The following is a 17,634-nucleotide window of genomic DNA, read 5'->3' as shown; positions in this document are numbered from 1 at the left end:
CAGGAACAGGGACAGGGGGACAGAGGGACAGGGACAGGGGAGGGACAGGGAGAGGGAGAGGGACAGGGAGAGGGACAGAGGGACAGGGACAGGGACAGTGACAGAGGGACAGAGGGACAGAGGGACAGGGACAGAGGACAGAGGGACAGGGAGGGACAGAAGGACAGAGGGACAGACGGGACAGAGGGACGGGGGATGGAGGGACAGAAGGACAGAGGACAGGAGGGACAGGACAGGACAGAGGGACAGGGAGAGGGACAGAGGGACAGGGACAGTGACAGAGGGACAGAGGGACAGGGGAGGGACAGAGGGACAGAGGGACACAAACCCTGCGGTCCCCACTGCTGCCACAGCCCCGGGGATTTGGAGGAGCAATTTGCTGGAAGATCCCGTGGAAAAGCTCCCTCTCCCCACCTCCACCACGGGCAGGGCATGGCCAAACCAAGTTAATGAGAGCCGCTGCTCTAATTAGCTGTAATTTGTGCGGGTGGCTTTCGCAGCGCATCAATTTCACACCGCACCTTGTTTCACCTTCCCTGCATCCCTGCCCAGCCTTGGCACCCCCTGCTCCTCTCCCTGGGCTCAGGGAGATGCTCCATGAGGCCTTCCATTCATCCTGGTCCTCCATCCCAATCTCCCTCTGCTGTTAAAGCCGTGGTAAATCCAGGTGAAAGCAGCACCAGCCCTTTCTCCTCCATTTACCCACAGCTTCAGCAGCCACGGGGTTTCTTCCATGCTGGGAATAAATGCAAGAGGAGCAATGTCCTACTGAGAGCCAGATCCATATTTGCTCTTCATTCTCCAACTGATTAAATTGACTAAAACTGCTGGGTTTAACACTTTTGCTTCTTTTCAGGCCATTCTGCCCAACCTGCACCTGTGCAGAGCCCTGGAGATTTCTGTGTTTGGGCCCCCCAAGCCCTTCTGTCAGGAACAAAGTCTCCACCACCAGAGGTGCACCTGCCGTGGCAGGAGGAGGAATTCCAGCCAAGAAATTATCTGTGTTGATAAAACAAACAAAATAAACACAACCTCACCAAAGCCAAGGCGTTCCTTGTAAGAATCACATAATTTCTCAGTGTTAGGGGAGTTTCTCAACCCAAATTTCAGCTGAAGTTTTTTTGCAGGGTTCTTGTTTGTCTTCAAAGCTCTTCTGCAAGAAATGGGGTGCAGATTGTTGGCTGCTTTGCCTGTACATTCCCAATTTTTCCCATTTCCAGCCTTCTTTCCAGGGTTGGTTTCAGTGCATCCTCCCTGGGCTGTGTCTCCTGTGGATGTTCTGTGTGAAATGCAGGCAAACAGCTCCACTGGGGAAGGATCCAGGTTTTGGTGCTTCCCTCTGGAAGAGTGGCCCTTCTCCACCTTCCAGGTACCTGGTGAGGACCTTGAGGCTGGTCCTTGGGCACAATCAGCAGCATCAGCTCAAGGGCCTGTTTCACACACAATAATTTTGGTTCCTGTTACCTCTCCTTGAGCAGCCTCTGCTTCAGAGGAAGCTCCAGCTCACTTGGTTCTGTCCGGTCCAAATTAACATTCCCAAACCATTCCCAGGGAATTACTGCAATGCAGACAAAGAGCTTCCTGTGCTCATCTGAGTCCCTCCAACATTATTTTCACCCTTAAATCCAACGCTGTTCCAAGTTTCACTCTGCTCCTCTGGTGGAGGCTGAGCTGGGAGGGTTTCAGTGCCCAAGATGGGATGGAGGCAGCATTGAGTAGGTGGATGAGGCTGAAGAGGGGAAAAAGGGGAGCAGGAACAACCATCAGCCCCTCTTCCATTTGCATTTATCCCTTTGCACATCATTTATCCCTTTGCACATCATTTATCCCTTTGCACACCATTTATCTCGTGGCACCAGGATAATATTGATCCGTGCAGTCCTAGGAAACACAGTGAGGTTATGGAAAGCCCAGCTTTAAGAGCTTCCCAGCCCAGTATGGGCAACCCACAGCTCTAAACCTTCCACCAAAAAAACCTCAATGTGCAAAAATGAAACAGCAACGGACAAAGGAGGGATGGAATTCCCAATTATTACAGAATTAGCAAGGCAACACTATAAAATTCCCACAAGACTGGGGTACTGTGGAAGTGCAGACAAAGGCAGAGAGGCTCTCATGAAAGGAAGAAGGAGCATTGGGTTTTTAGACCTTTTCTACCCTGGAAATTCAATTTTTCCTTAGTTTTTTTGTGGAGTGATCCTGACAGCAAGGCACAACTGTTCGACACCCTTTTCCTCAGCACCAGCAGAGATGTTTCTTTCTAAATAAGGACTTAAAGTAAATCACAGCCTTTGGTACAGCACAGAGCTACTTATAAAGGGCATTTCCAGGAAAGTGAGAAAAATGGAGCAGGAATGATTCTCAAAGAGCTGAGAACAGCCCGTGGCCTTCGCCAGGGAACATCGACAGAAACCAAATTTCCCCCCACTCCCTCCCACCCCAAGAAAACACTTGGATTAAGTTTTAGCAGCTCTGCTTAACATTTCCTTTCTAGTTGCTTCATCTTTCAAGAGATTTTTTTTAAATAATATTAAAAAATACTGAAATTATGTCCAAGTGACTTCCACCTCTCCTCCTCCTTTCTCCCATCTTTGTTCAGTCCTGTTATATTGCACATAAATTGAAGATAATCTGGCTCCAAAGATGTTCCCTTCTACATAATGCACTTGTTAGAAAACACAGATAAAGTGGGGGATATTCCATATATAAATAAATATATATGAAATATGGACTGGGTTTAGCTGGCCCTCTGTCAGTCGGGTCCACGGCAGCGTCGGTCACCGTGTTGGGATGTTGGGGATGTTTGGGATGTTTGTCCTTTCCTTGGAGATGTTTTACTTCTCAACACAGTCCTAAAGGTCTTCATTTCAAAACTTCTTCTGTGATCTGTGGGGCAAAGCAAAGAACCACTTTTATCCATCCTGCTTTGGAAAATAAGAACAGGTTCCTTTTTTTGGCAAATAAAGGAGAAGAGAAGTTGCACATTGGTTCCTCCCTGACAAATTCCCAACTCCATTTCCCACCAATGAAAAATGAAAAATTTCTAATTAAATTCTCTAATGGACTAGATGCCACACAGTCTAAAGTGAGCTAAAGATAGGAAAAAGATTCATTAAATGTATTCTTGTTATTAACTGTTATCTCACATTAGCAGCAAGTTCCAAACCCAGAATAATTAGTGCCAAGTGGGTTTTCCTCATGTTTTTATCTTAATCAAGTTGAGGTTGCTCTGAGCTGATGTAATTCATGAAATATTGAGCAACTGGTTGGTTTTATAAATCCAGTCCAGGTGCTGGGAGGAGCCAGGGCTGATCCCACTCCCAGAGCTTGGACTGTGGAGTCACTCACAGAGCACAAACCCAAAATCCCATTTTGATGTGGGGATGGGGGTGTCCAGAAAAGGGCTCAAAACAACACCCAAATTCTGCAGTGCCAGAATTGCACAACACTCAAAGGACTGACTCCTGTTTGAATACAGGGAGATGCTCTGCTCTGTCTTTGAGACACTAAAATTTCTAGAAATTTCATGCAACTGTTTTTAACCCTCTCATCTTCCAAAAATCCATGTTCTGCCTTTACTTCACACCATGGCAACTGCAGCATCCCAGCTGGGTCAGATTGTCTGAGCTGGGTCCTTCATTAGCAGCTGGTGATGAGGGGAAGGTTGAGAGCAGCTGCAGCCACAGCCCAGAGCCCAGCCTAAGGCACCAGGACCTGCCCCAAAAATCAGCCCCAAAGCACTCAGCCCCAAAAATCAGCCTGTTTTCCCCAAAGGGAGAGGCAGGATGGAGATTGCCAGGTGGGATCCATGCACTGAGGAGGGAGAGATCCTCTCTCTGGATGCTGCAAGCACCGGGATGTAGGGATGGAGACGTGGCAGAGATGAAGTTGCAGCAATAATGAGGATGTGGGAATGAAGCTGCAGGAATAATGAGGAGGCAGGGATGATGAGGATGCAGGGAAGATGTTGCAGGGACAATGGGGATGCAGGGATAAGGATGTTGCAGGGATAAGGATGTTGCAGGGCTGATGATGTTGCAGGGCTGAAGATGTTGCAGGGCTGATAGGGCTGCAGGGATGATAAGGCTGCAGGGAGAATGATGTTGCAGCTGTGATGAAATTGCAGATGAAGTTACAGGGATGAAGTTTTAGGGATAATGAGGATGCAAGGATTGCAGGGTTGATGAACATGCATTTGCAGGGATGATGAGGATGTAGGGATGGTGAAGTTGCAGGGATGAAGCTGCAGGGATGATGAAGATGTAGTGACAATGAAGTTGCAGGGATAATGTTGCAGGAATTATTATGATGCAGCTATGATAAAATTGCAGAGATGAAGTTGTAGGGGTGATAATGATGATGATATGGGGATGCTGAGGATGCATCTGCAGGGATGATGAGGATGTGGGGATGTAGGAATGATGCTACAGGGATGCTAAAATCCAGCAGAGGAAGGAAAGAGATGGGAATTCCTGGCAGGAGCAAAGATCCCCTTGTGAGAAAAGAGCTTCCAGAGGGGCTCAGTGCTCCCAGCAAGGATCCAGCCCAGGAGTTGTTCAAGCACCAGCTTATCCTGAAGTGCCAGCAGGGCCATTCCTGGGCTTAAAGCTAGCAGGGCTTTCTGCTTTATTGGACTGGGCTTGCTGGGGGATTAAACCCCTCCCACCTGGCAGCCAAGAAGGGCTGCAAAGTGCCAAGATCCTCAAAAATCCCTGGAGCATTACACAGTGAATAAATAAATAAATACACAACTTGGACCCAAACAGAACCTTCAGCCCAGGAAATGCCACTGGGCAAGAAGGTGGTGGTGGTGGGACTCTGCAGATGAACTGGGAAATAACAATTTTAATTCCCACCAGGCAAATAATCCAGTGTTTTGGGGTACCCTGGGGTACCCCAGGGTATTAAATAACGATTTTAATTCCCACTAAGCAAATAATCCAGTGTTTGGGGTACCTGGAGCCTATCCAAGCTGTATGCTTGCCAGGGAAGAAAGAAATGCCAAATCCTCAGCCTAACAATGGTGCTGTTTCTCTGGATCCAGGGAGTGGGAGTGAGAAGTGAGGAGCATTCAGGAGCTATCACTGCTCCAGCTCCTGAAGGGATCCAGATGTCTTTCCGTTGTACAGGGGTGAGGAAATCCTCTCCATCCCAAGAGAAATAGAGGATATTAAACAGCAGCCATAAAAATTAGATGTTTTTCAATTGACTGAGCCAAATAACTTCCATCTAAACACTCAGAGCTGGCAAAACAGCTCCTGGGAGTGCAAGTACTGAGCATCTCCTGAGTCCTTCCAGAGGACTGGAAAACAGCTCCTGTTTGGGACAGTTTTTTAAGGGATAAATAAAATGACCTGCAAAAATGATGGGTCTGGCCATCTGTCACTGATCCCAAACAATATGTTGGAATGGCTGAGAGTGTTAATACAGAATTAAAGAGGAAGATTTAATTGATGCCAATCAGCACAGGTTTTCTGTTAAGAAAACAGATCTTATCAAATGAACTGATATCTCTGGCTGAGTCCCACACTTGGCTGATAAGGGTGCTGGTGTAATGCTCTTCTCCAAGGGAATTGCATGGCTGTTGGGCAAGAAAATGGAGCAAAATAAAGCAAAATTCCCAGGAGATGTCCCAAGAGAGGAACCCAGCTGGACCAAGGCTGCATTCCCCACTCATTCCTCCTTGGGCTCCCTGTGCTTTCTCAGAGCATCTTGCAACCAGGATGGGAGAGACACCCCTGGAAATGTCCAGCTCTGGGAGAGAACAGCCCAGGTTTGTTTCTGATGCTGCAGAAAGAAGATTTCCTGCCTTAATTCCAAGAGATTTAAAGTGTGGAATATCATTCAGGCACCTGCACCCACCAAGGCACAGGCAGAGGTAGAGAAGCCTCAAACCTTCAATGCTGCATCCAATTCACAGCAACTCCTTCCCCAACCCTACTGAAAACACAAATTCCCAGCAGCCAGGGCCATTTTTAAGCCCAAATTTCCAATGTCTGGTTTTTGACCCAGTGCAACAGTGTGAGGTTAAATTGTTATAGAGACACAGTGGCAGCTCCAAGCAGCAAGGAGGGAGAAGAGGGTTCTCACCCCTAAATTCACAGAGATTTCAGGAGAAATGGGCCAGAAGGGTGGGAAAGGGAAGATGCAGAGTGAAGAAATCACAGGAGAGGAGGGTATTGATGGGGAGATGAAGGCAGAGCTGGCAGCTTGGGAAGCTGTGTGAAACCTCAGGCTTCCCTCCAGCCAAGGGAAATAACTGAGATTATTGGGGTACCCAGGGCAGGGTCTGCAGGCTTTTCCAGCCTCAAGAAAGCTGAATCCCATAAAACCTTTGGAGGAGTTCTCACTCCTTGCTCCATGTTTCAAAACTATCTCTTCCTTCCCCAGGAGTTTCATTGCAAATACCTCCTGAAGCTGCTTGGGGCCATTTACAGATGGGGAAACTGAGGCACAGAGGAGCCCAGGGAGCAAATTTCTCACAGAGGGAGCAGGGACACATTTCCCTGGAGTACCAACTCAAACTCCCTGAAGGTTACAGCATCATCCCTGCCCACTCTGTGCACAGCTCTGTCACCCTGGTTTTTTTAAGATTTTCTAAGCCTTCTGATGTTGACATTCTTGTAGTGAACTTTTTCACACACTTTCTGTAAATAACTGATTGTTTTGCATTTTTAAATAGAAGAGGAGAAAGTTGATGGACTGTTGGTTTGTCCAGTGTCATTGGAGAGGTGGAATTGTCATCCTCCAATCCAGGATCACTCTTGGAAAACTATAAATGTTGGAGTCAGAAAATAAACTTCCCTTTTCTTCACCTTGAGAACAGCAGTGTGAGCTTGTGTTCTTTCGTGTCCTATAGTGACACAGCTCCTTCCTTGCACCAAGCCCAAGAGCAAATTGAGACTTTTGAAAACACTTTGAAAAGTGTGTGTTCATCCCCTCCATCCTCCCTCCCAGCCTTTGGCTTCCCTGGAGCAACACCCCAAGCACAGACCCTGCTGCAAGCCCTGATCCAGCACTGAGCAAACCATGATAAAACCCCAAAGGATTTTCCTCCTCTATCCTCTATGTGGGAATGAAGTTGCAGGGATAACGAGGAAGCAAGGATGACGAGGATGCAGGGAAGATGTTGTGCTTTGGAGCAAGCAAAGCAAAGCAGCTGGGCTGCCTCAGAATAAACCTGACTGCACTTTGAACCTTGTTGGGGTGAGCAGAGGGGACCACAGACTCTTCTACACATCCACACACTCTTCCACATCTTCCACACATCCAACCCCAGCCCGCCCAGTTCAGAGATGCTAAAAATTGAAATGCAACCGCTGAAGCAAAGCAGCAGAGCTCCAGCATGCTCAGAAAAGCATCGGAATCACCAGTGTGAAGGAAATGAATCATTCCTAAACAAACCCAGCAGCGCCTGCTGCCGTCGGCACGGCTGAGCCGGGGCTCTCGCAATGAGTGTGCGGAGCCAGCAGGGAAAAGCAGCGGTCAGGGAGAATTCCAGCTCCTCCTGGCTCCAGCGAGGAGCTGGAGGAGATGGGAGACATGTTGGAATTGATTTGAGCGTGTCTTGGTTCATAAGGAGGAGCGAAGTGACGGTGCCCTGCGGGGATGCTCATGCGGGGAGGATTCCCTGCCCTGCTACCGAGCATCCTCAGCGCTGGAAATTCAGGCTCTGAGCAGTGATGAGACACAGACAGACCCTGATGAGACACAGACAGACCCTGAGCCCTGTGGGTGTCAGGGCAGCTCGATAATCGCGGAAGGAAAAGCACAAACATAAACACGGGGTTTGTGTTTGTGGTGATTTTTGTCAGAACTGGGGATAGAAGGGCTCCAGCTCTTCCACGCACAGGATGGTTTTCAGGAACACAAACTGGGATTCGCTGAGTGACAAAGAGAAGGAACCCTGAGATCTTCCCAGCAGGGAGCAGCCAACACGAGGGGACAAACAGCCCTGGGACAGGGACAGCATCACCCATGGGCCTCTATGTACCAAGCACTGAGTGAAAGCTCACCCAGTGGAAGCATCTCCATACCAAGCACCAGTGAGAGCTCTCCATGGCATCCCAGGCTCAACCAGCAGAGTTTTGCCTGGAGCAAGAGCTGGGAGAGGCCTGGAGATGGAGCTGGGGCTGCTCTGCAAGGATCCCATGGGGCTGGAACCCCTTTGCAGGAACCCCTGAGGCTGAGATCCCTCACAGGGATCCCCTGGGGCAGGAGCCACTCTACAGGGATCCCCTTGCAGTGAATGTGTCCCTGCTGGGGGATGGCTCTGCCCTAAGACACAGCTGGGACTGGACAGCTCCTCCTGGTGCCAGTCTCATTTCTGACCTAAGGAACCCCCTGAAATGGGTCAAACACCCTCCACTGCTGGACAGCGATTTCCAGCTGGGATGAGGCACCTCAGGGCACCCAAAATGACCCCCAAATGTCCTTAAAGTGGTGATGGCCACGGCCCCAGGACTGTTTCCAAGAAAAAGAAGCACAGAGGTGCTCAATGCCCACCTCCCACCTCTGGCACAGGGACAGGGCTGATGCCACCCTGCACCCATCGGGATTGCCTGGACTCAGCCATGCAAACAGCACCCAGGGAAACGGGGAAAGGCACCAACATCCCACCCTTAACACATCCTCCAGCTGAACAGCACCCCAAAGCCCAGCCAAGGGACCCAGAGCAGGGAGGATGCAGGGCAGCAGCACCAGCTGCAGAGTGAGAATTCCAAGGATATGGCCCTGCCCAGAGTATCCTGTAACCATTGAATCATCAAATGCTTTGGGTTGGAAGGGACCTTAAAGATAATCTATGACAAAGATCATATAATATCCAGAAATCCCTTATTTCCCTGGGAAGTAAGTGCCTGATATGACTGCCCTTGCAGGAGGATGCTGAGGCACTGAGCTCTCCTCCCAGGTACACACAGAACTGAGACTGAAGGGCAAAATAAGGCACAGTTAAACCCCGTTTGCCTGTTTGCACTGCCAGGTTTGCAGCCTGCCCAGAGATCGTTTGCTGAAGCATTTAAAGCAGGGAAAAGCAAGCCCTGCTTCCCTCGGGCGGCGGTGGAGCCTCCGTGTGCTCGCACCAAGACATGCATATTTTAAAAGCTTGGCAGGAGAGGGCTCCAAACTACACAATTAAACAGATTTTACACACAAGGCTCCCCGTACAAGCCAAGCACTGCCAAACACCCTTTCCTTGTGTAAATCCCTGCAGGAGAGACCCTTCAGAGCAATGACCCAGGCTGGCTCCTTCCATTCTGCCAGAGAAATCACTTGTCTGCCCTTTGCCGCTGCCTAATTGTCCATAAACTGGGGATTAAAAACAAAACCGGCTCCTTTTGTCAAGGGATGGAGCAGGAACAATTGCCTGGGAGGAAATTTAACCCTCCTGGAGGAAAGAGATATCTGCAGCCCTTGTCTGTGTCCACACGTGGGGTGGGATGGATACTGCTCTGCTCCGGCCACCCCAGGCACCCAAAGGGCATCTATTGTGCTGGAGAACAACAGAACCTTTTGAAGGAGCTCAGGCCTGAAAACACACACAAAAAAAGAGGGGAAAGAAGCAGGAGAAAAAGGTGATGGTGTCAAAGAACCAAGTGGAGGGGCCAGGTTGTGGCTGGTGCACCCCCCAACACCAAGGATGTGCATCAAGGGCTGAAACAGGGGAGCAGGTCCTGAAATACAGGCAGAGGGAAAGAGAGACTGGAAACAAGGGAACAGATCCTGAAATACAGGCAGAGGGAAAGAGAGACTGGAAACAGGTCCTAAAATACAGGCAAAGGGAGATTGGAAACAGGGGAACAGGTCCTAAAATACAGGAGAGGGAAACTGAGACTGGAAACAGGGGAACAGATCCTGAAATACAGGCAGAGGGAAATTGAGACTGGAAATAGGGGAACAGGTCCTAAAATACAGGCAAAGGGAGGCTGGAAACAGGGGGACAGGTCCTGAAATACAGGCAGAGGGAAAGGGAGGCTGACAGCAGCGTGTGAAAAGAGCAAACAGGAGGTACAAGGCTCTGCAGCACCCAGTGCCCTGTGTGGGGGTTGGAACAAGATGTTCTTTAAGGTTGTTTTCAACCTAAACCTTCCTGTGACTCTGTGATGAACTGAAAGCATCCAGCTGCAGCCTCGCAGGGGTGGGAGCTGCCTCTTCCTCCTCACTGCCATCCTTCAGTGCCACAAAGGACACAAAGGACAGGAAGGACATTGCTGTGGGATTGCCCAGAGCTGTGCAGACCCTGCTCCTTTGCTCTTGGGGTGCTGGAAATCATCACCCAGAGTTGTGGTAATAATGCCTTTTCCTCCATTTAATGTAATCAGCCAGGTCTGGGCGAGCCCTTTGCCTCACACTAATCCCCTAATGCTGCCCCTCTAAGCACATTAGGGACAGGCCAGCCCAGCAGAGCCCAGGCTGCTCTGGAATCCCCAGTGGCTGCTGAAACACTGCCTGGTCCTGATGGGGAACAAGGCAGAGCCACTTAAACAGCAGCTGGCTGTGGAGAGCCCAGGGTTTCAGGGATCTCTGCAATCCCTGGCACAGCATGTGCAGCAGCCAGTGCCAGAGGAGCTGCCAGACCAGGAACAGAAGGCATTTATCAGAGGCACTGAATGGTTTGGGTTGGAATGGATCTTAGAGATCATCCATGGGACACCTTCCACTAGAGCAGGTGGCTCAGTTTCTCTCACTGAATGGCACCCATGAGACAGCAGAGATGGAGGATGCAAAGAGGGCAGAACATCCAAAGGATATCCCCAGTTTTCCACTTCCACTTTTGGGGGTGTATCTAAAAGACAGCAGCAGTGAATTTTTGTCTTTCAGTGATACTACTCAATAGTGAAAAGTATTTTTCTGAAAAAGGGGAAATTTAGGTCAGATATTGTTTGCCCAGAGCAGCTGTGGCTGCCCCTGGATCCCTGGCAGTGCCCAAGGCCAGGTTGGATGGAGCTTGGAGCAGCCTGGGGCAGTAGAAGGTGTCCCTGCCATGACAGGGGTGGGACTGGATGATCCTTAAGGTCTCTTCCCACCCAAACCATTCTGGAATTTCACCAGAGCCAAACTGCCTTTTATCCCAATGGGTGAAGATGTTTCCTTGTCACCTACCCCATAAAGCATCTTTTGCTGTCAATAAAACCCCTTTGAAACTCCTCTGCTCCTACAAAATCAGTCAGGGAGGAGTCAGGAAAACAAACCAACCCCCTGCAAGGTCTCTGCTTATTTTAGATGACAGAGAAACTGAAAATTGTTCTGTGCCATTTCAAGAACATGTGGTTTCCCTACCCCGTGCAGCTGCCACGGGGAAATCACCAACCCAGAGCTCATCTGCAAACTCCCCTGAGTGCCATGTTTGCACTGCTCTTAAACTCAGACCCTCCTTTTAGGAACAGGCATGTGGGAAAGCTTTAATAACAATAAAATTTAATAACAATGAAAGAGAATAATAGTAAAAAGTGAGAGCTTGTAGGCAGAAATGACATTTCAGCCCTTTTCCCTGGGGAAAAGGCACACTGAGGTATTCCCAGTTATCCCAGACAAGGAATCCCAGTTACTCTGGACAAGGAATCTCAGGTTTGTAACTTCCCCTGATGTTCCAGAGCATCTCCCTAATAAAGATCAAATCTTGGACCCTCAGCTCATGAAAACTCGGGTAGCCCCAATAAAACCATCACACCCCAGCAGCCAAGGAAGGGCTCTGATATTTTCCCTGAATTTACTGACTGTGGCTAAGGGAGGGTGCTGCAAACCATCTAGATCCTTCGGAGTCTGGGAAAAATCCCAGCTAAACTGCAATTTTGGCATGGCCAGCATCCCTCAGGACAAGGCCCCCTCTCCACAGCCTTGGGACTTCACAGACTGAGGCCAAATTTCTATTTGCTGTAGGTATTTAACAGCCTGCCTGTTCCATGTGCTACCTCAGAGGAATTTGGCTTTTTTTAACCCGAAATCCAGCAAAACTGAGCAAAGCTGGAGCCAAAGCTCTTGAGGCCAAGCTGCTTTTGGCCTGTGTCAGTGGCAGGGGCTGGATGGGAGCATTACACCACTGAAATCACCTTTTTAGCACAGAAATGAAGCAATCCAGCTGCAGAGAAGCAGCAGGGTTTTCCTCCTCCCACAGAACTAAAAAGCAAATACAATCAGAGGAGCTCTAGGATGTGATCCCACTTTATCTAACGTGTATAAAAATACCCGAGAGCGGCAGGAAAAGCTGGAGAATAAAAGTAAGCAGTGGAAAGCATGGGGTTTGTCCAAAAAAACCCAGCACTATGACTCCATTGATGTCACCCCCGTGCAGAGCTCACCTGATCCCGTCAGATGTCCCATGGCCCCTGGCATACACGTGAAGATGAAGCCGGTGATTTTTTTTCCCAGAGGGATTTTTGGTTATTTTTCAATCCTGATTTTTTTACTGTCCCCCTTGTTTCACAAAGCTGCCAAGGTTCCTCCCTGGCCAGGCTTGCTCGGTGCCAGCTCCCACTGGGTTTGGGGTGGTTCTTGGTGGAACAGGATGAACCTCCATGCCCAGACTGCACTGCCCAGGTGGGGGACAGGTGGATCTGGGGGTGATTGCTGCCTGTGGATGCTTTGTTGGGCACACGGGAGGAGCAGCAGGACAGGAACCAGGAAGGGGGTGCAGAGCCACGACGTCTTGTGGGATGGAGGAGCTGGAACCATCTGGAAAGGCTTTTTGCGGGAAGAGCAAGGACCAAGGGGGATGGGAGAAGGGATGCCATGACAACCTTTGGGGGTTTCCCAGGAAACCGTGGTCACCATGGCAACTGCATCACTCCGGTCGGAATTAGTGACTTCCGCTGGAAGGCGTGTTCGCCACTTTAATCTTCTGGTGATAAGCGGCTGCAGCTCCTCCAAAGGCATCGCAAAACGAGGGGGAAATATCCCTTTGTCTCCGGCTGGGCGGGCTGGAGGCTCCCAGGCACGGCGAGGAGCCCGTCGTGGATCCCGCTCCGTGCCGACATCACTCCTGAAAACATTCCAGTCTGCCTGTCCTGTCCCTCCTCCCGCACACATCCCCGCTGCACGGCCACAGACTTGACATTGGAGGAAATAATTCCATCAGGTTACAGGGGAAGGGAATCCAGAATAGAAAATGAAGGCTTAGGGAGGTTTTTTTTGTATTTAAATCAGCATTGATTGCACTCGGTCTCTGACCAGATTAGAATTTCATAAATGATCTAATGGGGAGAAAAAGGAAATCTGGGATGTGCCCGTAATGGCACATCACATGTTTCGATATTAAGCATCATTTAACGATGTGGTAACAGAGACTCTCTGCAGAATTAAATGGTTATTTCCTCCCAGCCCCCTCCCAGTACACTCTGCCTCATGTTTTCCTCCTTCCTCCACCCAGTCCGAGTTTGTTAATCCAACAAGTTATCTTATGTGATGGAAGGGAGATTGGCTACACACTGCCCTTAGGGAAAGAGGGGGGAATTCAGGAGCAAAGCAAGAGGTTCCCCAAAAGCCCAAAAAGCAAAGCAGCCCTGCAACACGTTGCAGAGCAAACACCTGTTTTGACAGTGAGTGTGGCTTGTCTTCATCTTCCTTCTCTTTACCCTTTAGCTGTCCTCTTCTTCAGAGAATTTTAAATCCTTTTACTTTTGGATCTTTAGAAAGGAAGGATCTAAAAAAATAAAGGTATAAAAACGAGGGCACACACAGGACCGACGATGGTGCATGTTCCACACAACACCGACACACAGTCACTTTGCATTATTATTGGTATTATTATTATTGGTATTCTTTCTCTGCATCCTCAGATTTTGCTGCTGTTCGTTTGCTTTGGGTTCATTTTAAACATCCGTAAAGATCTTTTTGATGTTCACACAGTTGGGATTGTTTGTGGTTGTGCAGTTGCCTGCTTTAAAGGCAGCCTGTTTGAATGCACTGTGGTTGATCCCCCCTTCCTCAATCACCATGTACTCGGACTTGCTGAGGGTGGAATTGCTGCGAGCCTTCTTCATCTCCTCGCTGGACGAGAGGTGCTGGCAGCTCCCGACGTGCATGTACTGGGCTTGTTCCTCACCCTCCGTCTCCCGGTGGTAGAAATAATTGAAGTTGGAGACGATGACGGGCACGGGCAGGGCGATGGTCAGCACGCCCGCGATGGCGCACAGAGACCCCACGATCTTGCCCCCAATGGTGATGGGGTGCATGTCCCCGTAGCCCACGGTGGTCATGGTGACCACGGCCCACCAGAAGGCGTCAGGGATGCTACTGAACCCCGAGCTGGGGTCGTCGGCTTCCGCGAAGTAAACGGCGCTGGAGAAGAGGATGACACCGATGAAGAGGAAGAAGATGAGCAAGCCCAGCTCCCTCATGCTGGCCTTGAGGGTCTGGCCCAGGATCTGCAGCCCCTTGGAGTGCCGGGAGAGCTTGAAGATGCGGAAGACCCTGACGAGGCGGATGACTCTGAGGATGGCCAGGGACATGGCTTGCTGGCCATTGCCTTGCCGCTCGGCCAGCTCTGTGCCCAGCGTGATGAAGTAGGGGATGATGGCCACAATGTCAATGATGTTCATGATGTTCTTGGAGAAGGTGGCCTTGCTGGGGCAGGCAAAGAAACGGACCAGCAGCTCGAAGGAGAACCAGATGATGCACAAAGTCTCTACCACAAAGAAAGGGTCAGTGAAGGACGACACCATGGAAGCAGGCGAGGATGAGGAGTTGGTGAAGACATCAGGTGGGAGAGGGCCTCCGCCTGTCCCGAAGGTCCCCCCAGTTCCTTCATAGTCATGGTCATCCCTGAATTCAGGCAGGGTCTCCAGACAGAAGATGACAATAGAGATAAGGATGACCAGGACAGAGACGATGGCAATGCCTCGGGCCGGCCCAGAGCTCTCGGGGTACTCGAAGAGGAGCCACACCTGGCGCTGAAACTCCTTCTCGGGAAGCGGCCGCTGCTCCTCCCGAATGAAACCCTCGTCCTCCCGAAACTTCTCCATGGCCTCCTCGCCGAGCTGGTAGAAGCGGATCTCCTCGGAGAAGATGTCGATGGGGACATTGACGGGACGCCGGATGCGCCCGCCCGACTGGTAGTAGTAGAGGATGGCGTCAAAGCTGGGACGGTTACGGTCGAAAAAATACTCATTGCGGAGGGGGTCGAAGTAGCGCATCCTCTTGCGGGGGTCCCCCAGCAGCGTCTCGGGGAACTGAGCCAGGGTTTTGAGCTGGGTCTCGAAGCGCAGCCCCGAGATGTTGATCACCACGCGCTCGCAGCACTCGTGCTCCGCAGCGCCCGCGGGCTGCCCGGCGGGCACGGCCGCCGCCGGGGGCTGATCGTAGCGCTCCCCCCCGAGCAGCGCCGGGGGATGCTGGGGCTCCTCCAGCAAAGGGTCCCCGCCGCCGCCGCCGCCTCCTCCTCCTCCTCCTCCCACCACGGTCATGCTGCCTTCCTCCCCTTCCTCGCCCTCTTCCTCCGGCTGCTCGGGGCCCGGCTGGGGGGCGGCGGGGGGCGGCTGCTCGGTGTAGCCCAGGTTGTGGTGGCTGCTGCTGGAGCCGCCCCGCGGCTGCCGGCCGGCGCAGGAGGCGGCCGGGGAGTAGAGCAAGCTCCGGCGCTCGTCCATAAAGGTGTGGGGCGGAAGGGGAAAAGGGGAGGAGGGAGGGGGGATCCGAGAGGCGGCAGCCGAAGCCTCTTCTTCCTCCTCTTCCTCCTCTTCCTCCTCCTGCGGGCGGAGAGGGAGCAACAGCCGCCCAACTCCTCCAGCGGCTGCCGCTGCTCTGAAGAGCTGAGGCTCTTCTCAAAAAATCCGCCCCCAGCCCTGGCACCGCCTCGCTCAGTCACCGCTCCCGGAGACACCCACCGGCCCCCCGGCCCTGCCCCGCAGCCCCCCGGCAGCTGCGGGCACCCCCTGCCCTGCCCCGCTTTGGGGGAGCCCCATCCGCCCCCAGGCAGCGCCCAGGGGCTTCAGGCTCCTCCCGGGAGCATCCTTCGCTGCCAGCAGGGAGAGGGGTTTTTCCTGGCAGAACCGCTGCCTAGAAAGAGTTTTTCTGCCCTTCCCCAGGTGAAATGCGATTTTGGCTCTGGATTTCGGCGTTTGCCTGTTGGTTTTCAGCGGCGGTTTCACACGGTGGGAGGCTGTGGGCAGTGGAAAGCCGACAGCGCGGCCAGACCCAACAGTTGTTTTGAATCAGCGTCTGGGTTAGGCTGGGGATTGTTTTTCTCTGTCTAGGAGAGCGTGTGCATGTGTGTGTGTCCATGAGTGTGGGTGCACACGTGTGTGTGTGCGTGTGCTTCCCCCACCAAAATAAACCCAGAAGCAAAGCTGAGCCAGCCCTCTACCAAGGAGGTGCCAGGCTGAACCCAGACCTGCATTTCAGACTTTCCATCAAGAAAGCCAAAACCTTTCTATTTCTTTTTCTTTCTTCCTCCCTTCAATTGATCTTCTTAAGCAAATTGTTCAATTGTGAGCAAAAGGGAATTTTTCAGGCAAAAACCTTCTCTGTAGGAGCCCAGAGGTGGAGAACACCCCATCCCCAGAGATGTGCATCCTCTGATCTCTGCACTCCCAGCTCTCCCCCAGATCCCTATTTTTCTAACCCTCTGCAATAGCTGAAATGCTTTAACCCCCAGCCATGTGCCAAGGGGGTTCAGGCAATCCTGGGAGCTCCCAGCTTGGGGAAAAATAATGGAATGGTTTGGGTTGAAAGGGACTTTAAAGCTCATCTCATTCCACATCCCTGCCATGGGCAGGGACACCTTGCACTGGACCAAGAGCTCGACCATGAAAGGGGAGAGGAGAGGAGGGAGCCTACATTCCCTTCCAGAGCCAGATGGGTGATCCTGCCACGATGGAGGTTAAAACCCCTCCACCATCCCCACTTGAGCTCATCATCCCAGTTATTTTTAACCAGCACAGCCTCCAGAAGGTAGGGAGAACAACAGATGAAAAGATCAAACTTATTTATACTTTAAATCAGAAACAAGCTGTCCAAACCACCCAGCTCTGGGGAGGGAACAACAATAAATATTGGTGCAAGAGCTGACTCCAGACTCTGAATGGGAGATAACAGTGAGGATGGAGCCTGGCTGAGCTGAGCCCACCAACCTCTTTGGGAATGACAGTGGGGAAACAGCAACAGCCTCTGCCACCAGAAACCCAGGATTCCTGAGGGAAATGGGCCCCATGGAAAGGTGGATGCTCACCCATGCCCCCACACAAGGAGAGCTGTCTCCAGGCCATGCCACCCCACCCCAGACTTGGACACAAGTCCCTTGTTGCCGCCTCCATCCTTGGCTTTAAACCCAAATTTTGACACCTGTTTTTCCTGAGGGTGTGGATCTCCTGGGAGGAGGGGATTTGGGAAGTTGCTCCCCCACCATTCCTGCAGCAGCTCGTGGTGCTAACCAGCACCATGATCCCAGTGAGAGCATCCACTCCTCCCTCCCAACCCACGGCATCTCCCAGCCATCCCAAAACCCAGACAAGGCAGGGAGCAATGCCTGGAGCACCATTAACCCTTGAGCTCCCCTTATTGCCTGTAGGTTGGGAAAAAATCCTGTAAGCAACAGCTCACACAAAAGTCTGAGGCTTTATTTCCATGAAAATGAAATAACCATCATCCCTTCACCACATATATGTGTGTAGCAGCTAAAAACTTGTCTGGCTCATCCCTTTT

At 51.2% G+C, this 17,634-nt stretch overlaps 1 protein-coding gene across 1 annotated transcript; it reads right to left on the bottom strand.

The window, feature by feature from the left end:
• Window positions 1–241: 241 nt before the first annotated feature.
• Window positions 242–15,723, bottom strand: LOC135458110 (potassium voltage-gated channel subfamily A member 3-like). Its single transcript, XM_064733057.1, has 2 exons — window positions 12,300–15,723; window positions 242–2,886 (listed from the first exon to the last, which is right to left on the bottom strand). Exon 1 carries the CDS (start codon window positions 15,579–15,581, stop codon window positions 13,809–13,811), a length of 1,773 nt encoding a protein of 590 aa, XP_064589127.1. The 5' UTR covers window positions 15,582–15,723; the 3' UTR covers window positions 242–2,886; window positions 12,300–13,808.
• Between the last annotated feature and the right edge of the window lie 1,911 nt (window positions 15,724–17,634).

The sequence above is a fragment of the Zonotrichia leucophrys genome, chromosome 26 (genome assembly GCF_028769735.1).
Source record: "Zonotrichia leucophrys gambelii isolate GWCS_2022_RI chromosome 26, RI_Zleu_2.0, whole genome shotgun sequence".
Taxonomy (NCBI): domain Eukaryota; kingdom Metazoa; phylum Chordata; class Aves; order Passeriformes; family Passerellidae; genus Zonotrichia; species Zonotrichia leucophrys.
The sequence above is the reverse complement of the archived record's forward strand: the minus strand, read 5'-3'. Positions and strand labels throughout refer to the sequence as shown.

Bases quoted from the DNA above. Each gene is read 5' to 3' on its own strand.
- LOC135458110 (XM_064733057.1), bottom strand. From the start codon at position 15,581: ATGGACGAGCGCCGGAGCTTGCTCTACTCCCCGGCCGCCTCCTGCGCC.